The sequence below is a fragment of the Medicago sativa genome, chromosome 7 (assembly GCF_051527215.1).
Source record: "Medicago sativa cultivar Bolivia chromosome 7, Bolivia_mono, whole genome shotgun sequence".
In the NCBI taxonomy this organism is placed as follows: Eukaryota; Viridiplantae; Streptophyta; class Magnoliopsida; order Fabales; family Fabaceae; genus Medicago; species Medicago sativa.
Window position 1 is genome coordinate 85875178 of NC_140755.1, and position 20325 is coordinate 85895502.

General features: G+C 31.8%; 1 protein-coding gene and 2 long non-coding RNA genes across 14 annotated transcripts; 1 reads left to right on the forward strand and 2 right to left on the reverse strand.

The window, feature by feature from the left end:
* Window positions 1-4158: 4158 nt before the first annotated feature.
* LOC146909611 (uncharacterized) lies at window positions 4159-6902 on the forward strand. Of its 2 annotated transcripts, XR_015019130.1 has the most exons (7): window positions 4159-4576; window positions 4675-4757; window positions 5086-5250; window positions 5344-5422; window positions 5772-5835; window positions 6048-6171; window positions 6329-6902. It is a non-coding gene; the product is annotated as an uncharacterized LOC146909611 (long non-coding RNA). The 2 variants fall into 2 exon arrangements; XR_015019129.1 differs by having other exon boundaries at window positions 4160-4757.
* Window positions 6903-7084: 182 nt separating this feature from the next.
* Window positions 7085-9010, reverse strand: LOC146909612 (uncharacterized). Of its 3 annotated transcripts, none has more exons than XR_015019132.1 (3): window positions 8789-9010; window positions 8308-8458; window positions 7085-8180 (listed from the first exon to the last, which is right to left on the reverse strand). It is a non-coding gene; the product is annotated as an uncharacterized LOC146909612 (long non-coding RNA). The 3 variants fall into 3 exon arrangements; XR_015019133.1 differs by having other exon boundaries at window positions 8308-8433; window positions 8536-9010; XR_015019131.1 differs by having other exon boundaries at window positions 8536-9010.
* A 4817-nt stretch (window positions 9011-13827) lies between these two features.
* Window positions 13828-18729, reverse strand: LOC146909613 (uncharacterized). Of its 9 annotated transcripts, none has more exons than XR_015019342.1 (8): window positions 18317-18729; window positions 17477-18241; window positions 17128-17171; window positions 16874-16992; window positions 16519-16573; window positions 16274-16418; window positions 14875-14989; window positions 13828-14570 (listed from the first exon to the last, which is right to left on the reverse strand). XR_015019342.1 is itself a non-coding variant. In XM_085727045.1 (7 exons), the coding sequence occupies exons 2-7, from the start codon at window positions 17486-17488 to the stop codon at window positions 14469-14471; spliced, it is 441 nt and encodes a 146-aa protein (XP_085583171.1). In that variant the 5' UTR covers window positions 17489-18241; window positions 18317-18729; the 3' UTR covers window positions 13828-14468. The 9 variants fall into 9 exon arrangements, 2 of the variants coding, with proteins under 2 accessions (XP_085583171.1, XP_085583170.1); XR_015019343.1 differs by having other exon boundaries at window positions 16874-16988; window positions 17460-18241; XR_015019341.1 differs by having other exon boundaries at window positions 17460-18241.
* Window positions 18730-20325: the final 1596 nt, after the last annotated feature.

Genomic DNA, 20325 nt, shown 5'->3' on the forward strand with positions numbered 1-20325 from the left:
GCATTAAAACACACATAAAAAAAATGGAAAGGCTTAGGAAAACAATTTTAATGAAAAAAAAACATTGGTGTGTGAATTACCAAGGGGTCCCTTGGAATTGATTTAAAGTCTCTACTTTACCATAACTTCTCTTACGGGTGGGATTTACAATGCACAAGCAAAAGAGTTGTGCACAACACAAACTTGTGCAAATGGTGGGTCCAAATTAAATCTGGACCGTTCATATATTATTATTTTAATGTCAACGGTTGAGATCTGGAGAGATAAAGGTATGGGTGACCTGCTGATGCTTTGTTGGAACAGTACACGCGGGTCCCAGCAAGTTAATAAATCCGAATATTTTAATGGTTTTTTTTTGGCAGATATTGTGTTGGGCTTATAACACAAAATGTGGCCCAAAGGGTGGTAGAAGGCACAAAACGTGGCTCAAAGGGTGGTAGAAGGAATTTATCACTTTTCCTTAAATCATAAACAAAATATACAATAAAATCATATTTATCAATTATATATACAATAAATCATATTTATTAATTAAATATACAATAAATCTTATTTATTCATTAAATCGAAAATGAATAAAAATTTACTAGAAGTTGTTGAAGTAAATTGAACCGCTTAGAATATGAATAATTGGATTTTTTTTTATTTTCCAAAATCATATTTAATTATTTCATTAAATCGAAATCATGTTTATAAAATAATTGGGTTTTTTTTGTTTTCCAAAAATTTAGAATAAGAATAAACATAAGAATAAATTGGGTGTAATAGTTGGGTAATAAATAGACAGTTTAGTCACTGTTGTAAGCAAAATATAACATGTTAGGTTTATTTAATAAACAGTGTGTGTGATGTATATTAAAGACCACATAGATTAATTATTGAATAAATATAAAATGTCAAGTTTTGCTTATTTTGGTGACCAAAGTGTGTACGTGAGCAAGTTAGAGTTTATGTATTTTTAAGAAAAAATTTCGGTATTTTTATTCTTGAGTTTATTTAATTAATGTAATATTATGTTATTTTGATTTCAATGTGTTTAAAAAACAGTTGTAATTTGTAATCTATATTGAATTTATAAATTAGATTTATAATAATAACGATAAAAATAATTAAATACAATCCACGTAGTGAATATCTTGATTAATAAATTAACATTTATCCAAGTACTTTCTATATAAGATTCTTGTTGTCGGGGTAAGATGTGTGGGTTTGATTAGTCGTTGTGACCTCTTGATCTAACTATTAACAGTCTTCCAAGCAGTTTAGGTCAAAAACTATTGTCGTTAGGGTTAGAGTTACAAGCTTGATTAGTCGTTAAATAGTTTGGTTACCTATTGAACGTTCACCCAAGTACTTTGACTCCAAGATTCTTGCATTTAGGGTAAGAGTTGTGAGTTTGATCAGTCTTTATGACAATTGGAAGTAGTTTAGGTCGATGAATCTTGTCATTAGGTTGAGAGTTGTAAGCTTTATTAGTCGGTGAAAAAATTGATTAGTCATTGAACATTGATCTAAGTACTTTGACTACAACGTTTTTTCGGTTAGGGCAAGAGTGTGAGTTTGATCATTCGTTATGACATCTTGGAAGTAGTTTAAGTTGAAGAATCTTGTCATTAGGTTGAGAGTTGTAAGCTTGATTAGTCGGTGAAATATTTGACTAGTCTTTAAACATTCATCAAAGTACTTTGACTATAAGATTCTTTCAGTTAGGGTAAGAGTTATGAGTTTGATTAGTCGTTACGACATCCAGGAAGTAGTTTAGGTCGAAGAATCTTGTAATTAGGATGAGATTTGTAAGCTTGATTAGTCGATAAAGAGTATGATTAGTTGATAAAGAGTTTGATTAGTCGTTGAACGTTCATCCAAGTACTTTAACTCCAAGATTCTTTTAGTTAGGGTAAGAATTTTGAGTTTAATCAGTCGTTCTCATGTCTTTGTATTTGTTTATGTCAAAGAATCTTGTCATTAGGGTGATAGATGTAAACTTGATTAGTCGATTAACGGTTGGATTAGTCATCGAACGTTCATCAAGTATTTTCACTCTAAGATTTTTTCAATTAGGATAAGAGTTGTGAGTTTGATCAGTTGTTTTGAAATCTTGGAAGTAGTTTAGGTCAAAGAATCTAGTCATTAGGGTTAGAGTTGTCATTAAGGCGAGAGTTTTAAGCTTGATTAGTTGATAAAGAGTTTGATTAGTCGTTGAACGTTCATCCAAGTACTTTCACTCCAAGATTCTTTCAGTTAGGGTAAGAGTTGTGAGTTTGATCAGTCGTTTTGAAATCTTGGAAGTAGTATAGGTCGAAGAATCTTGTCATTAGGGTTATAGTTTTTAGCTTCATTAAGGTTGGACTTTATTTGCTCTTCCTTTTCAAATTTTTCATTTTTTTAATTTTTTTTTTTGGTACAATTAATTTATCAATTTTGAATAAATGTAATGAATTGAATATTAAATAAAAAAACTTAATTTCATTTTAATTATTTTTTTGGTGGAATCATATTACTCAATTTTCTTTAAGTTAGGGTAAGGGTTGTGAGTTCGATTAGTCGTTTTGAAATCTTTGAATTAGGTTAGGTCAAAGAATATTGTCATTAGTGTTAGGGTAGTAAGCTTGGTTAGTCGATTAAAGAGTTTGATTAGTCGTTGAACATTCATCCAACTACTTTTACTATAAGATTCTTTCAGTTAGGGTAAGAGTTGTGAGTTTGATCAGTCGTTCTGACATCTTGGAAGTAGTTTATGTCGAATAATCTTGTCATTAGGGTGAGAGTTACAAGCATGATTAGTCAGTAAAGAGTTTGATTAGTCATTGAACGTTGATCCAAATACCTTCACTCCAAGATTCTTTCATTTAGGGTAAGAGTTGTGGGTTTGATCAATCGTTTTGAACTCTTTGTAATAGTTTAGGTCTAAGAAACTAGCCATTAGGGTGAGAGTTGTAAGGTTGATTAGTCGATAAAATGAGTTTGATTAGTCAGCGAACGTTCATCCAAGTACTTTCACTGCAAGATTCTTTCAATTAGGGTAAGAGTTGTGAGTTTGATGAATCGTTTTGAAGTCTTTGTAGTAGCTTAGGTCTAAGAAACTTGTCATTATGGTTAGAGTTGTGAGCTTGGTTAGTCGATAAATAGTTTGATTAGTCATTGAACATTCATCTAAGTACTTTGACTCTAAGATTCTTTCAGTTAGTGTAAGAATTTCGAGTTTGATTAGTCGTTAAGAAGTCTTTGTAAAAGTTTAGGTCAAAGAATCTTGTCATTAGGGTTAGAGTTGTAAGCTTGGTTAGTTGATAAATAGTTTGATTAGTCATTGAACGTTCATCCAAGTACTTTGACTCCAAGATTCTTTCAGTTAGGGTGAGAATTTTGAGTTTGATTATTCGTTAAGAAGTCTTTGTAGTAGTTTAGGTCAAAGAATCTTGTCATTACGGTTAGAGTTGTCATTAGGGTGAGAGTTGTAAGCTTGGTTAGTCGATAAATAGTTTGATTAGTCATTAAACGTTCATCCAAGTACTTTGACTCCAAGATTCCTGCAGTTAGGGTAAGAGCTGTGAGTTTCATCAGTCGTTCTTAAATCTTAGAAGTAGTTTAGCTGAAAAATTATAGTCTATTTTGCATTTGATTACCGCAGTAAAAATCAGTCCAATCTATATTAGTTTTTTTTTGGATACAACTACATAAAACAATTTTTTATTGCAAAATAAGTTCAATTTATTTTTTGAGAAGTACTCTTAACAACTTCCCGTTGAAGTTGTTTTTAGTTATTTTTTAAATCCAATTTTTTTAAAAAGCAGTGGCAAACAAGTGTAATATTCTTAAAAGTGATAACTTCTTTTTTAAAAAAAATTATAATAAATGGGCTCTAGCTTTCTAATACAATGATTTAGAGATTAATTTATCTTCGATATAATACATTAAAGATCAATTTAAGTTTTGTTTTTTGTCAAAGACTAAATTGACCATCAATAAAACTACAGAGAAATGATTTGAGTTTTTGCTAAAAAAAAGAAAAATCTCAATTTCACTTTAACCACTTTTTGTTTGGCGGAATTTTTTCACTTTCCCACTTCTCCCAAAATAATCAAATTTAATTTCCCTCCTAATTTTTGTCAAAAACAAAATTTCCCTCATAGTTTTTCCCTCCTCTTGATTTCATCTCTCAACATGGCTCCAAAATTTGATTTCACCATGGCTCCAACATTTCACCTTATCTAATTTTCAAGAAATTACAAATTCAAAGAGACAAGATTTTCCATATTTTTTTTATCAAAAAAAGATTTTCCAAATCTGAAACTTTCTCTGTCGATCCTTCGCTGTCCTTCTTTGTCGTTCCTTCGATCCTTCTCCGTCATTTCTCCCAAATCTGAAACTTTCTCTCATTTCTCTTTCTATAACCACCTCACAGACCCAATCAAGCCCTTCAAACTCCTAAATCAAACCCATCTCTCAATCTCACAAACAATCGAACTCTTAATCTCAAAACACAAAATCAGATCCGATTCATTCCCCCAATCGCATCCACAATCGAACCCTTCTCTCAATCCCGTCGATGATGGTTGATTCTTTCACCGATGAACTTGTATGCTGTTTTATTTTTTGGGTAATGGGTGTTGATTGATTTTGTGTTTTTGTTAGCGTTTTTTTTTTTTTATCGATCTTGTGTTATGGGTTTTGCAGGAACGTGAATCGGACGAACTTGAACGGAGTGTGGAACTTTCGTAGCCTAAATTGGTAAAGCTGTTGGAGAAGACCGTGAATAGGTAAATCATCTCAAACATGTCACATATGTTAAGATACTTCTGAGCTTCCTTAATTTTTATTTTTTTGTTAAGGATGGTCCTGATTTTCTGTTTTTTTTCTCTTCAATTTTATTATGTTTTTTTTTTAATAATAAGCTAAATAAACAATTTTTTTTGTTGTGATTTTAAAGTTAGTAGCTGGGGTGAATTGTAAATGCATTTTCCTCCTTGTCTGATGAAATTATCCCAAAGAATGAAGGCCATCCTTGAGTTCCAATTCCATGGGAGTGGGTGAATTGTAGTACTGCTAATATTTGAACAATTTCTCACTTTATGTTGCTCATGCCAGCCTCAAATGCTCTTCGTATAAATTGTGGTGGAAAGTCGGTGACAGTAAATGGAAGCACATACAATGATGATTCAGATACAGCAGCACCATCTAGATTCCACCAGAGTGGAGCGAATTGGGGATTTAAATCTGGTGTAGTTTAGTAACAAAGTCAGAGAAATTCAAGTAAGTGTCATTATGATATTAAAACTACAAAATTGTAATGCTATCTTCCTGTTATTCTTACCCTGCACTCTTTTCCTGGTTTAAATGTTGTAGGAATGCTAAATACGAGGAAGCATTAGACAAATTTGAGTATGCTTTGGGAACAAAACCAGAACCCTAGGAAGCAGCAGTAGTAAGTTATAATGTTGCATGATGTTACTCTAAGCTAAACCAAGTTATAATGATTGAAATAATTTTTTTGTAATTCCAAGTTGATCCAAAGAAGTCAATATTGGTTTATAAGTTCCCTCATAACCTCAAAATACTTGTAAATGACCATTTTAAGTTAAAGATGCCAAATTACTTATCTAATAGGGACGGATAACTATAGTTGTTATAATATTAATTTAAAATTTAAAACAAAGGACAATTAGCTCCCAATTTTTATGCACATCAGATCAATTGGATGTACAATTTTTATTTATGGATTTAATGCAGTTTATTTGTGAAACAAATAATTAATCCGAGTTTATGTTTGTCAGAGGAGTTTGATGCATTTCCAACGTACTATGTGCTGATGGGTGTTGTATGATTGATCGTAGAATGGTGAGTTTTATGAATTTTATTCATAAGCATTGATGATAGGATAAAATGATTTTTCTATGTAGATCTATATCACAATGACTTCAACCCTGTGTATCAAAACTCAAATAGTAATCTATTTTTCTGCTAGTACTGAATCCAAAGTGAATGAGGATAACAATCTAGCAGAATTACTTTAGACGTACTACTGCTAACACGGCATATTTCTGCACCAGTTGTCCTGATCCAAGCGCTCAAGCTACTCTGAAGGTTGTCTGCGATCTTTATGCTCTTGATCGAATATGGAATGACATTGGAACGTACTGCAATGTTGATTATGTGGCTCCTGACAAAGCCAAGGTACATAAAAAATTTCTTTGAAATAAAATTATTATAAAACAAGGGAAAACAACGCCAGAAGCACATAGTTGAATCTGAGATTTAGGATGTAGACCTTACTCTCTTTAACGCTATAATCTAAATTACTGTTGAATAATGATGTTTTTCCATTTCACAGGCAATCCACAAACTGTCAGAATATCTAAGTTTCCAAGTGATGAATATTGCAAAGGAACTTGTTGATGTATTTGATCTTCCGGATCATGTAACAACTAACAAGGGCACCTATTGCCAAGCAATCAGGAGCTTACTCTCAGTACACACAATCTGTGGGATTCCATAAAATAAGGGCCCCAAAGAAGATGAATATGTATTTGCAGGAATTAATATCAAAATTCATTTAAGTTCATTGTTGAAATTGGAGTAATAGTGGTTGCATCTGACCAAAGAAACCGCACACACAGCTCATAATCTGCGGCTATTACTATGGATTGAAATATGATGTGTTTCAGTCAGACATTTGGTGGAATATGTAAAACACTAATAATTTCATTTTTTTAATACTCTTGTCCCTTTTTGAAAATGGAAGTGATATCAGTGCTGGATTATTGGAGTGTTACTCAATCATAAGCTACACCTTTGTTAAAGTTGTGAATGAGTAAAAACCCTTGTATTTCATGAACTTCTAAAATACCTATAAATTCTTGCTGCCATAATCTAATGATGATATTCATAGTTTTCATCTGCAATAATTCATCCAATTATGAAAACTACGTACAGTCAAAGTTTATTGATTTCTTCTATTATGTTTCTTACCTCGATGCATAAAATAATTAAGATTTTATCAATTAATCTTTGCTATGTCAAACCAAGTGTTTTGCTGTCCCAAAACAAACATCAATGAAGTAATTATAGTTTTTTTTTTTACGAAGTATGAAAAAATCTTAAGCCTTTTTAACATGAACTGACCATCATTTACAGATGCTCCATCTTACAAATTTCTTTTTTCGAACAAGTACAAGGAGTCAAGGACCATATATGTTCATAGTTTTTTTTAGGGTGTTTTTCATATACGTTTGAAATCTCCAAAGCATATAGCAGCCCAAAGCCTGTAGTTCAAAATTAACATTATTCAGCTCTGATAGTTCTGTAATATGCATTTCGAGCCACTTCACTTTTTTTGCCTAATATCTTCATATATCTTCAACGATGCTTCGAAAAATTTGGCCAGTCGATCAAGAACCTTGGTTAAACTTGCATGTACACAACACATTTGAAGACTAGCCATAAATCTTCACTTTTAAAATATTTTTTGCCTGATATCTTCATACATCTTTTAGATATTGAATCAACAGAATAAATAGCCACTCTTATTCGCGATTGAAGATCCTTCACAACCCTGGTCTTGTCGATCACTTGAGTGCCTTGGTCTTTTGCAAATTGATGTCTAAGCTGGTAACATTTTCGATCATAGACCTTCCTGATGGGTATAGTAGTAGAAAAAAAATGCACATTCAATGTCAGTAACTAGCGCACGACAATGCGTCAATAAGTTTCAAGCTTCGAGTCGAATCTTCCAGTGCAAACGAACACGACCGTGTCATAATTGAGCACGATCGTGCGTTACTGAAGAACAGCAAATCGAAAAACAAACATGGAGAACACTCAAGAACAACAATTTCAATGGTGACCACCTTATTCAAAATGCATTGCAATAATGAAAACTACGACTAGTATTCAACAACCTTACATCATAATAAAGAATTAAATTTGGTGACCCAAAAACAGAGATCTTAGCACAACTTACACTCAGGACTGGTATCTGAAGCACAGACAAATATGCTTGGCCCAAAAACAAAACTAGGGTAGAGTTAGTACCATCTTGGAATTGGACTTAGGTCTACCTCAACTCCAAAAACTAGTTTAAGAGGTGAAGGTGTTCTAGCCTTATACGAATAATTTAGCCATAACTCTAATCAGCTGGGAATCTCGACAGATCTCATATAATTGTCAGACAATTGCATTTCAGTCTGTGACAAATAGTCAATAAAAAAACAATATTTAACAAGAGAGCAAGATAATGCATTAGCATATGTGAAATCAATATTTAGATATATAAAAATTCCTTAATGATGCAATTTCAATCTGTAACACAACCTGCTTTTTCTTTGCCTTCTTTTCCCTCTCATTGACTCCACGTTTTGTTTTCTGATCACCTTCAGCTTGCCATGATGCCTCTTCTTCACGGATGAGTTCTTCTTGTCTCTTTAGAGCAACAACTTCCTGTTAAGCAACCTCAATTTTTTTGCTGAAAATATGAGCAATTAAATTGTAACCAAAAAAATAATAAAAAATTAAATATGTTTAACAAATTCTTATACAAACCTTCAAGTTAAAAGTTTTCAGAAATCAACAATGAGATTTAATGAATTCAGATCTAGAAACCAAACTAAGTTGCAATCTCCAAACTTTAATGGAAAGTGAAATAAAATTTAACAATCTTGTTCAAGAAGATGAAATTTAAGTTAATGGGTAGGTTGATAGTGAGTATCAATTTCTGAAAATATGAAGAAAATGGTGGTAGATGAAAATGATTCTTTGTGAGATTCAAGTGAAGGAAGAGAGAAAGAAGACTCACGTGAGATTCAAAATGGGGGTTGATGGTTAGTAAGTTTGAATTGCTACTCTGCATTTTCAGTTTTGGGGGTGTTTCCAGCAAAAAAAATAAAACGAATATTTTCTATTATAATATGTTTCCCTTTTATTAATGATTTATTTTCAGCAGGTAACCCCACCCCCCAAACCGCCACCTGTCCAAAAAAAAAAGCAGCCTGTGTATGTGCACAAATCTTTCCCTTGTGCAGGCTAAATGCCACCCTCTTACGTGTATCTTTTATGGTGTAGTTGTGTAAAGAAGAAAAGAAAGGGACTGTTACCTGAAAATGAATGATGTGTTTTGAAGGATTTAATAAAAGAATTATTGAACAGGTGTGTGACAATGTGATTTGTCACATTAATTAGTTCACCTGTATACTTTGCCTAACTTACCAAACTCTTGCAGCTTCCATCCAAATGATGCAGCAGACAAGGGATATTATTATGGGATTCACAATCAGTCCCTACTCAACAACCAAACTTGTGTCTTCAATTTATTGTTTCGTAACTTCTTTTTTTTACATGAGTAAAAAAAATTTATATGTAAAAAAATATTATGAGTTAGTTCTACAAAATTGTTCTTAATAAATTATATGAGAAAGATAAATTAAAGAATTGAAAAAAAAGAGTAATAAATAAATTAAGAATATAATATAAAAAATAACATTAATATTTCATTGATTATAAAATGACCTATAATTTAGGACATTTTTTTCTTTTTAAATTGACTTCTAATTTGAGAAGGATGGAGTATCAATATAGGACTCCACTTGAAATCACTCATAAATGACTTATAATTACCTCTGACACTTGGGTTTAGAAAGATAATTTAAATGGAGAATACACATCAAAAAGTGTGCATCACTGGCTCTTATCTCAGAGGGATGGTATTTTCTTAATGGAGAAATAGAATTGGATTTGTAAGTTACCACTTTCAGCTAGTGTGCAATTTTTTATCTGACAGGTTTGTCATAACTCTATTCCAACTAAATATGTCCTACACTATAGAGGGTTAAATATTTCTGCTACATGTCCATGTTGTAACGGGAAAGATGAATCTATACTTCATTGCCTCGTCCTTTGTCCATGAGTTATTGCAGTTTGGTCTGGATGTGAATTTCCCAACGTGTCTTCATTGTGCGCTAATAATCTCTTGAGTAATATGAGAGATATCATACAAATGTTATTAAATAAGATAGGTAGTGTCGCCCTTGTCATAGTGTGGAACCTATGGTGCACTCGCAACAAGTTGGCGTTTGATGGTATCCAATCAATAGTCTCGACTACAGTTTCAGCTATTTATGCGCAATTGCAAGTTTCGCAGCAGACATTCGACAATACTATTTCAACCGCACTAGTTAGGCCCACTCATGAAGTATGCTGGCAGCATGGTGATAATTATACAATGGTTCTTAATGTAGATGCAGCGCTTTAACTAACTTAGGTAAAGCAAGATATGGCAGATTGGTTAGGAATTTTGAGGGAAAATTGCAATTTGCCTTCTATGGTAGTGTGGAGTTGTCCAATATTTTGCATGCAGGAATTCATGCCCATGTGATTGGGATTAAGCATTGCTGGGAGGCTTGTTATGAGAAACTGGTTTGTTTTTCTGACTCTCTTCATGTAGTGCATTTAGTGTTAAATGAAGTGTCGAAGCTTCAGCACTATGCGAACCTCTTGGAACGCATTTGGATATATTTGGATAAGGATATTTCTATTCATCATATTTTTCGGGAAGGAAACTCTTGCGCGGTTGTACTTGCAAAACAAGGTGCTAATCATTCAGAGTTTCCTGTGATGGTTCATCAACCATTACCATGTCTATCCTCAACCTTACTGCTATGAGAGTGTCTTTTATTAGGACATAATTTTTTTCTTTCTTATCTCATGTAACAAAAATAAACCAATATTTATTGGTATCCGTCCTTGAATTTATCAATATACATACTCCACTTGAAATCAACTCATATTTATTGCTATGTCCGCGAAAATGACTTGAGGGCCTCTTGTTCCCTTGCTTTGTTATTGTACATGTGATGATATTTCCAATGGAACTTAGCTTTGTTTTTCACTTCGTTAACAATTCTATGCCTAAATCGCTTTCCATTTGTTTACGATAAGGTTTTGCTAACGACACTTCGGAGTATAAAATTATTCATTAAAAAGTTAAGTATTTTAATTTTCATAAATAGAAAATTAGCATTTAAATTTCTTAAAAAGTATCGTAGAAACTGAGTTATCATATCCTTGTCATACACATAGAGACACACACTATTTTAAACACAATTATTAGTAAATTATTATACCCTTTTTTTTAACATGATATCGAAACGAAGTATCCAATGCCGCTTAGCAATAATTAATCTCCCTCGAAGAACTTATGAGACATACAAAGTAGGTTATTCCCGTCCAACTGGATTCTTTCTATACACATAAGTTGAAATCATAATTTTGATCACATGATTAAGGGGCTCAAATTCTTTACCACTTGAATCAATTCATTGTTGACATCATAAACTATTTCTTTAATTTACCAAAATGAAACTAGCTATCATTTTCACTAATGTTGAACAAAGTACAGCACAAGAAAAAATGGCATTATGCCGTACCACTTTCCTTTTCATATACTACACTATATCATTAGTTAGAAGTTGATATGAATTTTCTATTGATTCAAATTTATACGAGTCTCATCATATTTAAGTAAAGGGAAATGTTAACGAGTGCCACCGGGACACTCTTTAAGGGTCTTAAATAACTTTTTATTAAAAATTATGTATTCAATGCATCGGAAATTAAACTATTTAACTTTTTCAAAGAATAATTTCCTAATTTAGTATGCTTAAAGAGTGCCCCGGGGGCACTCGTTAACAAGACCCTTAAGTAAAATACAATAAATTTAGTGAGATTTATAAAAATATTGAAAATGTTTAGAAGTGTTCTTAGGGTATTTGTTTATAAGTAAAAAAAAAAAAAAATCTTGAAATTTGTGTATTCAATACATTGATACTTGAAAAAGAAACTTTTTTTTACATAAAAGTTATAAACTATTTCTTCTTTTGAATCTTTAACAAGTGTCATTTGCACGTGGCAAACAATCCTCGGAAAAAAATGTTTGTTTGGTGCATACTTATAATAATATTTTTTAGACTTTTGAAAAGTTGACTGCATAAGTTCCAATATCATATTTTTATATCTGTTTTCTTAACAACTGGTCTGAGGACACTGGTTAACACATACCTTAATATTAACCACATACATTATTAATTGAATGAACCTAAAAAGTCAAATTTGTTTTATACTTTATTTAAAAACGGAAGTAGTAGTAAGTTAAATTTAATTATTTAATGCACATTTAATGTCATTGTTCCAAAAGTTCCAAAATAGTCTTGCATTAATTTCTGAATATTTTGAGCAGACGACTATAATAATTCGGGATAGAGTATTGTCTTTTTTCCATTACAACAGTGTCGAGAGAGACTACGACTTGGTGTGGAATAGGAAATCAAAATTTGAAGGTTCTGTGGACTACGCTGTACCTCAACAATAGAAGACGCGGACAACAAGAAATCAACCACGATACCAATAAAGTGAAGTTCCATTTTCTAAGTATTGCAACCAATTCAGTTGAGTTAGTTGAACGCATTTACAACACAAACTGTTTTGTCAAAGTTGTTGTCATAAAAAATTAAATGATGTTAACCTTAGTCTTTGCACGAGTGTTACATTGATTGAAAGTTTAAGTCGATGGTGGCTTAGCTAATTAGTTTCTGGATTAACCGTTTTTGTGGCTGCGCCTCCTTCATTTATTTGATTTGATGATGATGCTGCGTTATTGATCTTCTATCCTGATTTTCAGATTTTTTTAGTCAGTCTTTAATTTAGGAGGAGTGATATTTGAATAAGAAAATTGCTATTTAACGTCAATTGCACTCTCGCAAATCATCCCGATCCTGTATTTCATCCATCCACCTTTTATTGAATTCCACCTTTTACAATGCCTTATCGTGAATTCCCCTTAATTCCAACTTTTGATTGGGTAGTTTATACTACAACTAGAACGCAGACCCGTGCGCCGCACGGGTCTTATGAGTTAGAATAATTTGATATATAATAGACCGAGATATAGTGGAATGAAATTTAAATAATTAAACTACATAAATGAAATTTATCGCCAAACAAAAGCTACAATATCGATAAATATTGTATTGCCAACCAAACATGTTACACCAAAGAAATAAACGGTTTTTAATGACAACATAGCATATATTATGGAATATTACACATTTCGAAATACTTTTTCGTACACAACATTAGACGTCACATCAATATCTTCACCATCTTCATTGGTTATCGCCCTCCTCTGGATGTAACTCTCGAGACAACAACATATAATTGTCAATGTGAAAATACTGGCGTTGAGAAATATAATCCAACATGTCACAGTAATTGCCCTTGGCTCTCGTTAATTGTCACGAAAAATGAGACAACTAAAAGAAACTGTCGTCTTTGAAACTTGAAAGATCACGATTGATGCACAGGTCTTTGTGATGCACACATGAAATGTTTGTAAAACATGTGTAAAATGTATAGTTGCTTCTAATTTTTTTTTTGTTACAAAAATAAATAGAAAGAAAAGTGGTGTAATTTTTTGGAAGAAAAGATGGTATAATTATTACTTGACAAAATACACAATTATTTTTAACTCAATTTTTCATTTTATGGATCATTGAAGCAATTGTTAGAAAGACGCTTAAAAATAGTAGCAATCACATAAATGATTTGCTATGTCATTTAATCATTCATTCATATTAGCAAAAAATAATAAATAATCATTCATTCAATAGCTTTTTCAAATGGACAATGGTTTCAATATCATATTTTTTATAGTGATTTCAATATCATTGAATCATGCATTCATACTGTTAACATCAGTGAAAAAATGCTTTACTTTAAGGGAATAAGGATCAACAAAAAAATTACAAAAGATATTACTAAGTATAAAAAAAAAACTAAAAAAAATTGAAGCTTCAAATGTGCACTAATATAATCAAACACTAAGTATAGCCAAAAAAATATCAATGTGAAAAGGATCTTAAGTGGCAATAAGTTTTTTTTGAATCAGCAAAATTTTATGGATAACCAAAACACTCGCAAGACGCTAAGAGACGGTGGAAAATAAAAACAAAGAGGTCGCATATATGCGTAACATCCACCCAAACAACCAAAACTATAATCCCGCACAAATTCATAACAACCCCACTAACGAAACGAAGCGAAATAGCGTAAGATATGACACTGAAATCCAATAATAACCACCGGAATTCAGACCCATAACTATGCCACAACCTGCGGAAATCGCAACACTAAAAACCGGAACCCCCCAAGCACCTGAAGCGGAGAGATCAGTCAAAAACAGCAGCAGAAACAGGTGCCGAACCAGAAAAAAAACAGGTGAAACAGGTGTTGCACTGTCATGACAGCAACAGAGCCACTGCCCACCTACATGCAATAAGTAAGAGCACATCATGATGTTCACCCCTCATTTTTAGTACAATCCACTATCAAAGCAACATAACAGAAAATTTCATTATGTACACTAATTATATGGAAGACTTAAACATTTGCCCACTTTTCCAACCCACTTTGAGAGTCTTGTATACTTATCCTTTATGGGAGCCTAGCTTCAACACAGGTACCAAAAAAACTATCTTCATTTGTGCTTGCACCTTTAATATAATTGATAAAGGTTCATCTTCACAAACCTGCAATGCAATTTCATAAAAATAACAATAATTTCAGATGAAGTCGACCCCTTTGCTTGAACTCAGCCATATCATAGAAGTATTCCCTATTAATTTCTTCATTTTTGCACAAAACTCCATCAACATCACTTGATCAATACTACACTTCATCACATCACAACTACTCAATTTCACTACTAAAAATAGTCACATCTCGAATCGAGTTCATGATACTTCAGAGGTTGAAATCAATATATGATGAATTTTATATAAAAACACTATAGTTAACATAAAAGTTTTAAGACTAAAGATTTAGGAACTTTACCTGAAGTTTTACAAAACAATCACAGGAAGTGATAATCATGATTATCCAAAATGGTAGTGGCTTATGTATGGGGGAATGCAGCCGCCCTTCAAGGGAAATCAAACCATGCCAACACCTTCACATGTATTTAGAGAAATGATGAGTACTTATCTCATTGATAACATAAACATGTGCAAGAGAAATCGTGATTGCTTAAATAAATAAAAAACTATGACAACATAGAATAGAGTGCACTAATTACATAATATGTGGTAAAACGTGCAAGCAAGTCCATTGTGTCATTTTAACAAATTGTGCAAATATCCTTCTGATAGCCTATAGCTCACATCCAATTGAAATCATAATGAATGGATTTAATTGACAGGTATCCTTATAAACACACTCAGATTGATAACCTTGCTATATAAGAGCTTGCTTGTAGATGGTAAAACCTTAACCTAATTTCCAAAAAAAATGTGACAAAAAAAAGGCTCAGGTATATCAGCCATTTTTATGGACATCTGGTTTAACCATGACACTATGGCACCTACAATATACATGATTTGCGCATCCTCATGTATCCATTTCTGCATCATTCACATCAGAACATGAATGACCCTCACTCATCCAATCATTAAATTTAATGATACAACAGATAAGGACTTAATGTGATTGAAGGGTTTCCATGAATTTGTTTTGAAGAGTTTTTGTTCATAACATCTGGTATAAACTAATGAAACTAAACTTTTTTCAATGTCCTTTTCATGTATATTTTTTAAACTCTGATAAACTGCCATTCAGAAAGCGCGTAATCTCTGACCACATTCATTGATAGCTATTTTACCACATACTCATTTTACTAACATACCAAAGTTCAACAACCATAATTTATTCAGCAACTATTACCCCTGCAATTGAGGGTAAAAATGGATAATAGTCTACCATACCATATATTCAACAACCATATACATTGACATGATCAAACTTCTAGCTTACCATAATTTTTTTCGATGCACGACAAGTAAATGTCAACCATGTGTTGATTAAGGATTGTTAACTTAATTGGTTGTCCATCATACAAAAAGATTGAGAATCATGATAGCAATTACTATCATATATAAAATTAAGATGAAATGGATTTTCATTATTTATTTGGGTGAATATCTATCTTTTTTAAACATACAAAATATGAGTTGATATAGAAAACTCAAATTGGATGTCGCTGCTGTTCATCGAAAGATAAAATAGGCATCCACAGATTCACATGGTTTACTCTAGAGCGAATATGAAATCCATGAGATTCAAGCTTAAAAAGAAAACATCCTTCAGTAGTATCCTAAATCATTGATTGTAGAAAAAAAAAAGTATAAACTTATCGACAATACACTTTTAAGTTAAAATTAGAGATTATTTAACTTGCCTCAGAATTGCAGACCTTGTCATTTTTCACATAAAATCTTCACAATAATAGTAATAACTCTCGATGCACATTTACCGTATGCCTGATAGACCATCCTATACCAGTCTTAAACTCACAGGTTCTTGCCAACACTGAACTGAAGCATCTATGAAGCAACATTGTTACACACACAAAATAAATTAATTTTGGCATAAAACAGTAGAATGAAGAGTAATCTTGCGAAAATCATGAACAAAATAATTAACCTCAGCTGATTCAACCAAATCTTCGATAGTTGTAGAAAATTATCAGAGAGAGGGACTGTAATCAGACCAGTAAAACAAATTAGAAACTTTAGGCAAATCATTAGTTAATTTTTTAAATGCACACAAAGGATAGAATAATGGTTATTGTAAAAGCTGCACCCTATAATTTTTTCTAAATCACGGTGGCGCACCGTGATTTTGATAAAGTCACCACAGAAACCCAAAATAAGCTTGGATAAAAAATATACACATCTAAGTATAACCTTATGAAATAAGCTCCTTATAGCAGTCAAAGAAAACTACCTTAAAACTCAATTTAAATTACTTGCAACTTGAAATAATATGAAAACATTACACATGTAGAGCAGACTCTAATAGATAATGTTGTTTCTTCCTCATTTTCCTTTGTCCCTAGAAGCCACAAACCAAGCTTAGTCGCCTTAAGATTCTGATCGTTCTCATACGTCACTCTGCCTTCATAAAATGATACAGATAATGAGCAAACACCTTTATAGAAATGATTCCTCAAAAAAAAAAAAGAAACTATAGAGAAATGAGAAAATACTCGTTCCTTGGTTGAAGTCAATAGAGAAGAACATAGCAAAGTACCTTGATATAAAGTAAGCTACAATGTGATTCCATAAGTATGCCCACTTGCAAAAATATGTAACACACTTCATATGTTCTTTCCAAATGATTAGCAACACAGAATGAAAAATAATAGCAGATTCATATGTTCCTTTCAAAAACCAAAATCATATGTTAAATAATTAAGAGGTAATTACATATTGTCAAGCAAGATACTACAACAAATATCAGCGACACACACAAAGAAGTGGAGAACAACAAAACATATATAGCTTTAAATCAAGGCAAGCCTGATGCAAATACAATGTTTCAAAAAGCAGGACACAAAAAGGAAAGAACTATAAGTGAAAAACCTGAAGGGGAAAGAAACCTGTAAAAGCATCACCTTCTCATCAAAGCCTCACTCTCCATCATCATCTTCAACATATGAACTCAAACCTAGTCACACTAACTATAAGAGAAGTTACAGCTCCTAAAGAAACAGAAGAAAAAAAATATGCTAGCATAAATTGTGTGAGAAGGAAATAGTAAAATTGAAACCACGTTAAATCACTTCTATCAAATTGCGAAGTTGGTGAGATGAAATAATATTTATAAAAAGATATTGAAGTGATACCAATGAAACAACCAAAAAATACAATTTTCGTACCTTTTTTGCTTATGATTGTAGCTAGTTCTTTGAACAATGGAATGAATAGACAACATGAACGACACAACAATTAAATCAAAACAATAGACATACAAATTTGAATGGAAAAAGTGCAACAAAATTTAGGATTTTGTTACCTCCTTTTTGTATTCCAGAACCAACTACATCCTCTTAATATACCATAAACAAATACATGTTGTATCACATCTTCAAAATGACCCGGATCTTAAAATACACATAAATCACAAAAATGATTTAAAATCAAAACACGGATTAAGATTTGTATTAACTTTCTTCAGTGGAACAGAGGTGAAATTATCACAACATCCTAACCTAATTCAACCTTTATATCCATTCCATTTCTTTCCATCAGCTTTCCCAACCTAATTCAAATTCACGGTAAAACTATATCGCTTCACAAAACTCACCACAACAACGGATCTGTTGCTTGGATTCTCTATCGTAAACCTCTCTCTGAATTCAGACCTAAAAATCACAAAACAAAAATCATCAGAATCAAATCGAACTTCAACAGAACAAATTCATAACGTAAACAATCACCCTTCGGTCGCCGTCTTGGATCCATCAATTTGTGCGTTCAACAAATTGATGCGTGCAAGCGAGTAACTCGCTTAAATGATTGAAGCAGAAAGAAAAAGAAATCGAAAAGGCCATGGTCACAGCAGCAGTGTCGCAGAGAGAAGGAGAGAGGGAGAGAACTGACCGTGCGGTAATACGTGATTGCATAAGGAATGGGGGGAGAGGGTTGGCGGTGGTGACGATGATAAAAGGAAGAAGAAGAAACGCGTGAGAGAAAGAGAGGAAAAATTGTTAGGTTTAGGTTTAAATTAGGTTTCGTAATTAAGATTTAGGTTAGGGTTAAAACAGGAATTTTAGTCATTAGGGTTTAGGAAAAATTAGGGCTTCAAAATTGGCTTGGGACAACTTTTATATATAGAATAGATATATACTCAACTAAACTACGTGGGTACCATTGTGTTCGCCTATAATTTACCTTTTAAAACAATACCTTGCAAATTTTTTTTATTTATTTTTTTTTATAAATAAATAGACAAAATGACAAATAATTATTAAAATCCACACACATAAGTATAATACCACCGTCATGATGGTTGATCTAACAATTTTAATATTTTTACTAGTTGAGTTAAGAGAACCCATTTTTACATTGTCTAATAATATTCAAATCTTCATGGATTTGTTTTCTTTTGACCCTCTTACATTGTAAATGACGTTGTTGACAATAGGTTATTTGACACAAACATCTGCCATCCACTCTCATTATATAAAAACTCAATACTACCAAAATTACTTAACTATCCATATCTCAAACTTTTTCTTTACGGTTATTTTTGTCAAATACTATCAAAATTATTTAACTACCCATACCTCAAACTTTTCATTTAGGGTTATTTTTGTCAAATACTACCAAACTAACTTTCTCACCTTTCTTTATTTAATACTCCCTCCGTTTCAAAATACATGTCCAATTTTTGCAATGTGCACTATTCACTTCACTTGCATTGACCATATTTTTTAACTAATGTATAAATACAAATATTAGCATGTAAGATGTTGTTTGATTCGTCTCGACAAATATTTTCAAAATATTGAATTTTTATAATTTTTTACTTTAGATAATTAAATATATTAATGGTCAAAATTGTGCATTGGCATATGTGAAGTGGTTGACTTGGACATGTATTTTGAAACGGAGGGAGTACTAATAAATTTTTCTCTCTCATCCCACTTTCCCACCTTTCTTTACTTAATAATAAATTTTTCTCTTTCATCTTTCTTTATTTATAATAATAATTTTTTCTCTCTCTCATCTTTATTTATTTAATAACAAACTTTTCTCTCACCTTTATTTTTTAATAATAAACTTTTCTCTCTCAATCTCACTCTCCTCTCTTATCTTTTTCTTACCAACTTTCTTCATTTTTTCATTTTCTCTCTTTATTTACAACTCCATTTTCTCTACTAATTTTCAATTCGGTTTTACTAACAAGTTTTTTTTTAGAGAAAACTAACAAGTGTTGTTGTTATAGCAGAATATGATTTTGTATTTTACGATAACACTATTATATAATACGTTAATTATGTTTTTTCACGGGACGCATATTAATATTTTTCACACTCAAACATATTAGTAAATAAAATCTATGATTATTTTTATTTATTATCTTTTTTCATATCATCAATACTAAGTGTCGAAAAATATTATAATATACTATGATTAATCATACTTCAATTTTTGCCGTTGTTTTTTTTAAATGTATCACTAAAAAACCTGTTGGATTGTACAATTGTAACACGGGACCCATTTTAGTAACTACAACAAGTGATCAGTTTTAATTAGTATTTTTTAAATATCTCTAATTAAACACCGCGATTGTCTAAGTTTTATTAATATATTAATAAAATATATGTGGGTGTATGAACCATATATTAATAAAAATATATATGAGTATATGTTTGTTTTATGGGAATATATTAATATATTCTTATTTATGAAATTTAATGGGAACTATATATTGATAAAATAC

Excerpts from the sequence above, each read along its gene's own strand:
- LOC146909613 (XM_085727044.1), bottom strand. The coding sequence starts at position 17,198 with ATGAAGTGTGTTACATATTTTTGCAAGTGGGCATACTTATGGAATCAC. Across the intron at positions 16,989-17,127 it reads GTAGCTTACTTTATATCAAG|AGTGACGTATGAGAACGATC; the intron begins GTACTTTGCTAT and ends TTATGAAGGCAG. Across the intron at positions 14,571-14,874 it reads ATTGTTTTGTAAAACTTCAG|GTTTGTGAAGATGAACCTTT; the intron begins GTAAAGTTCCTA and ends ATTGCATTGCAG.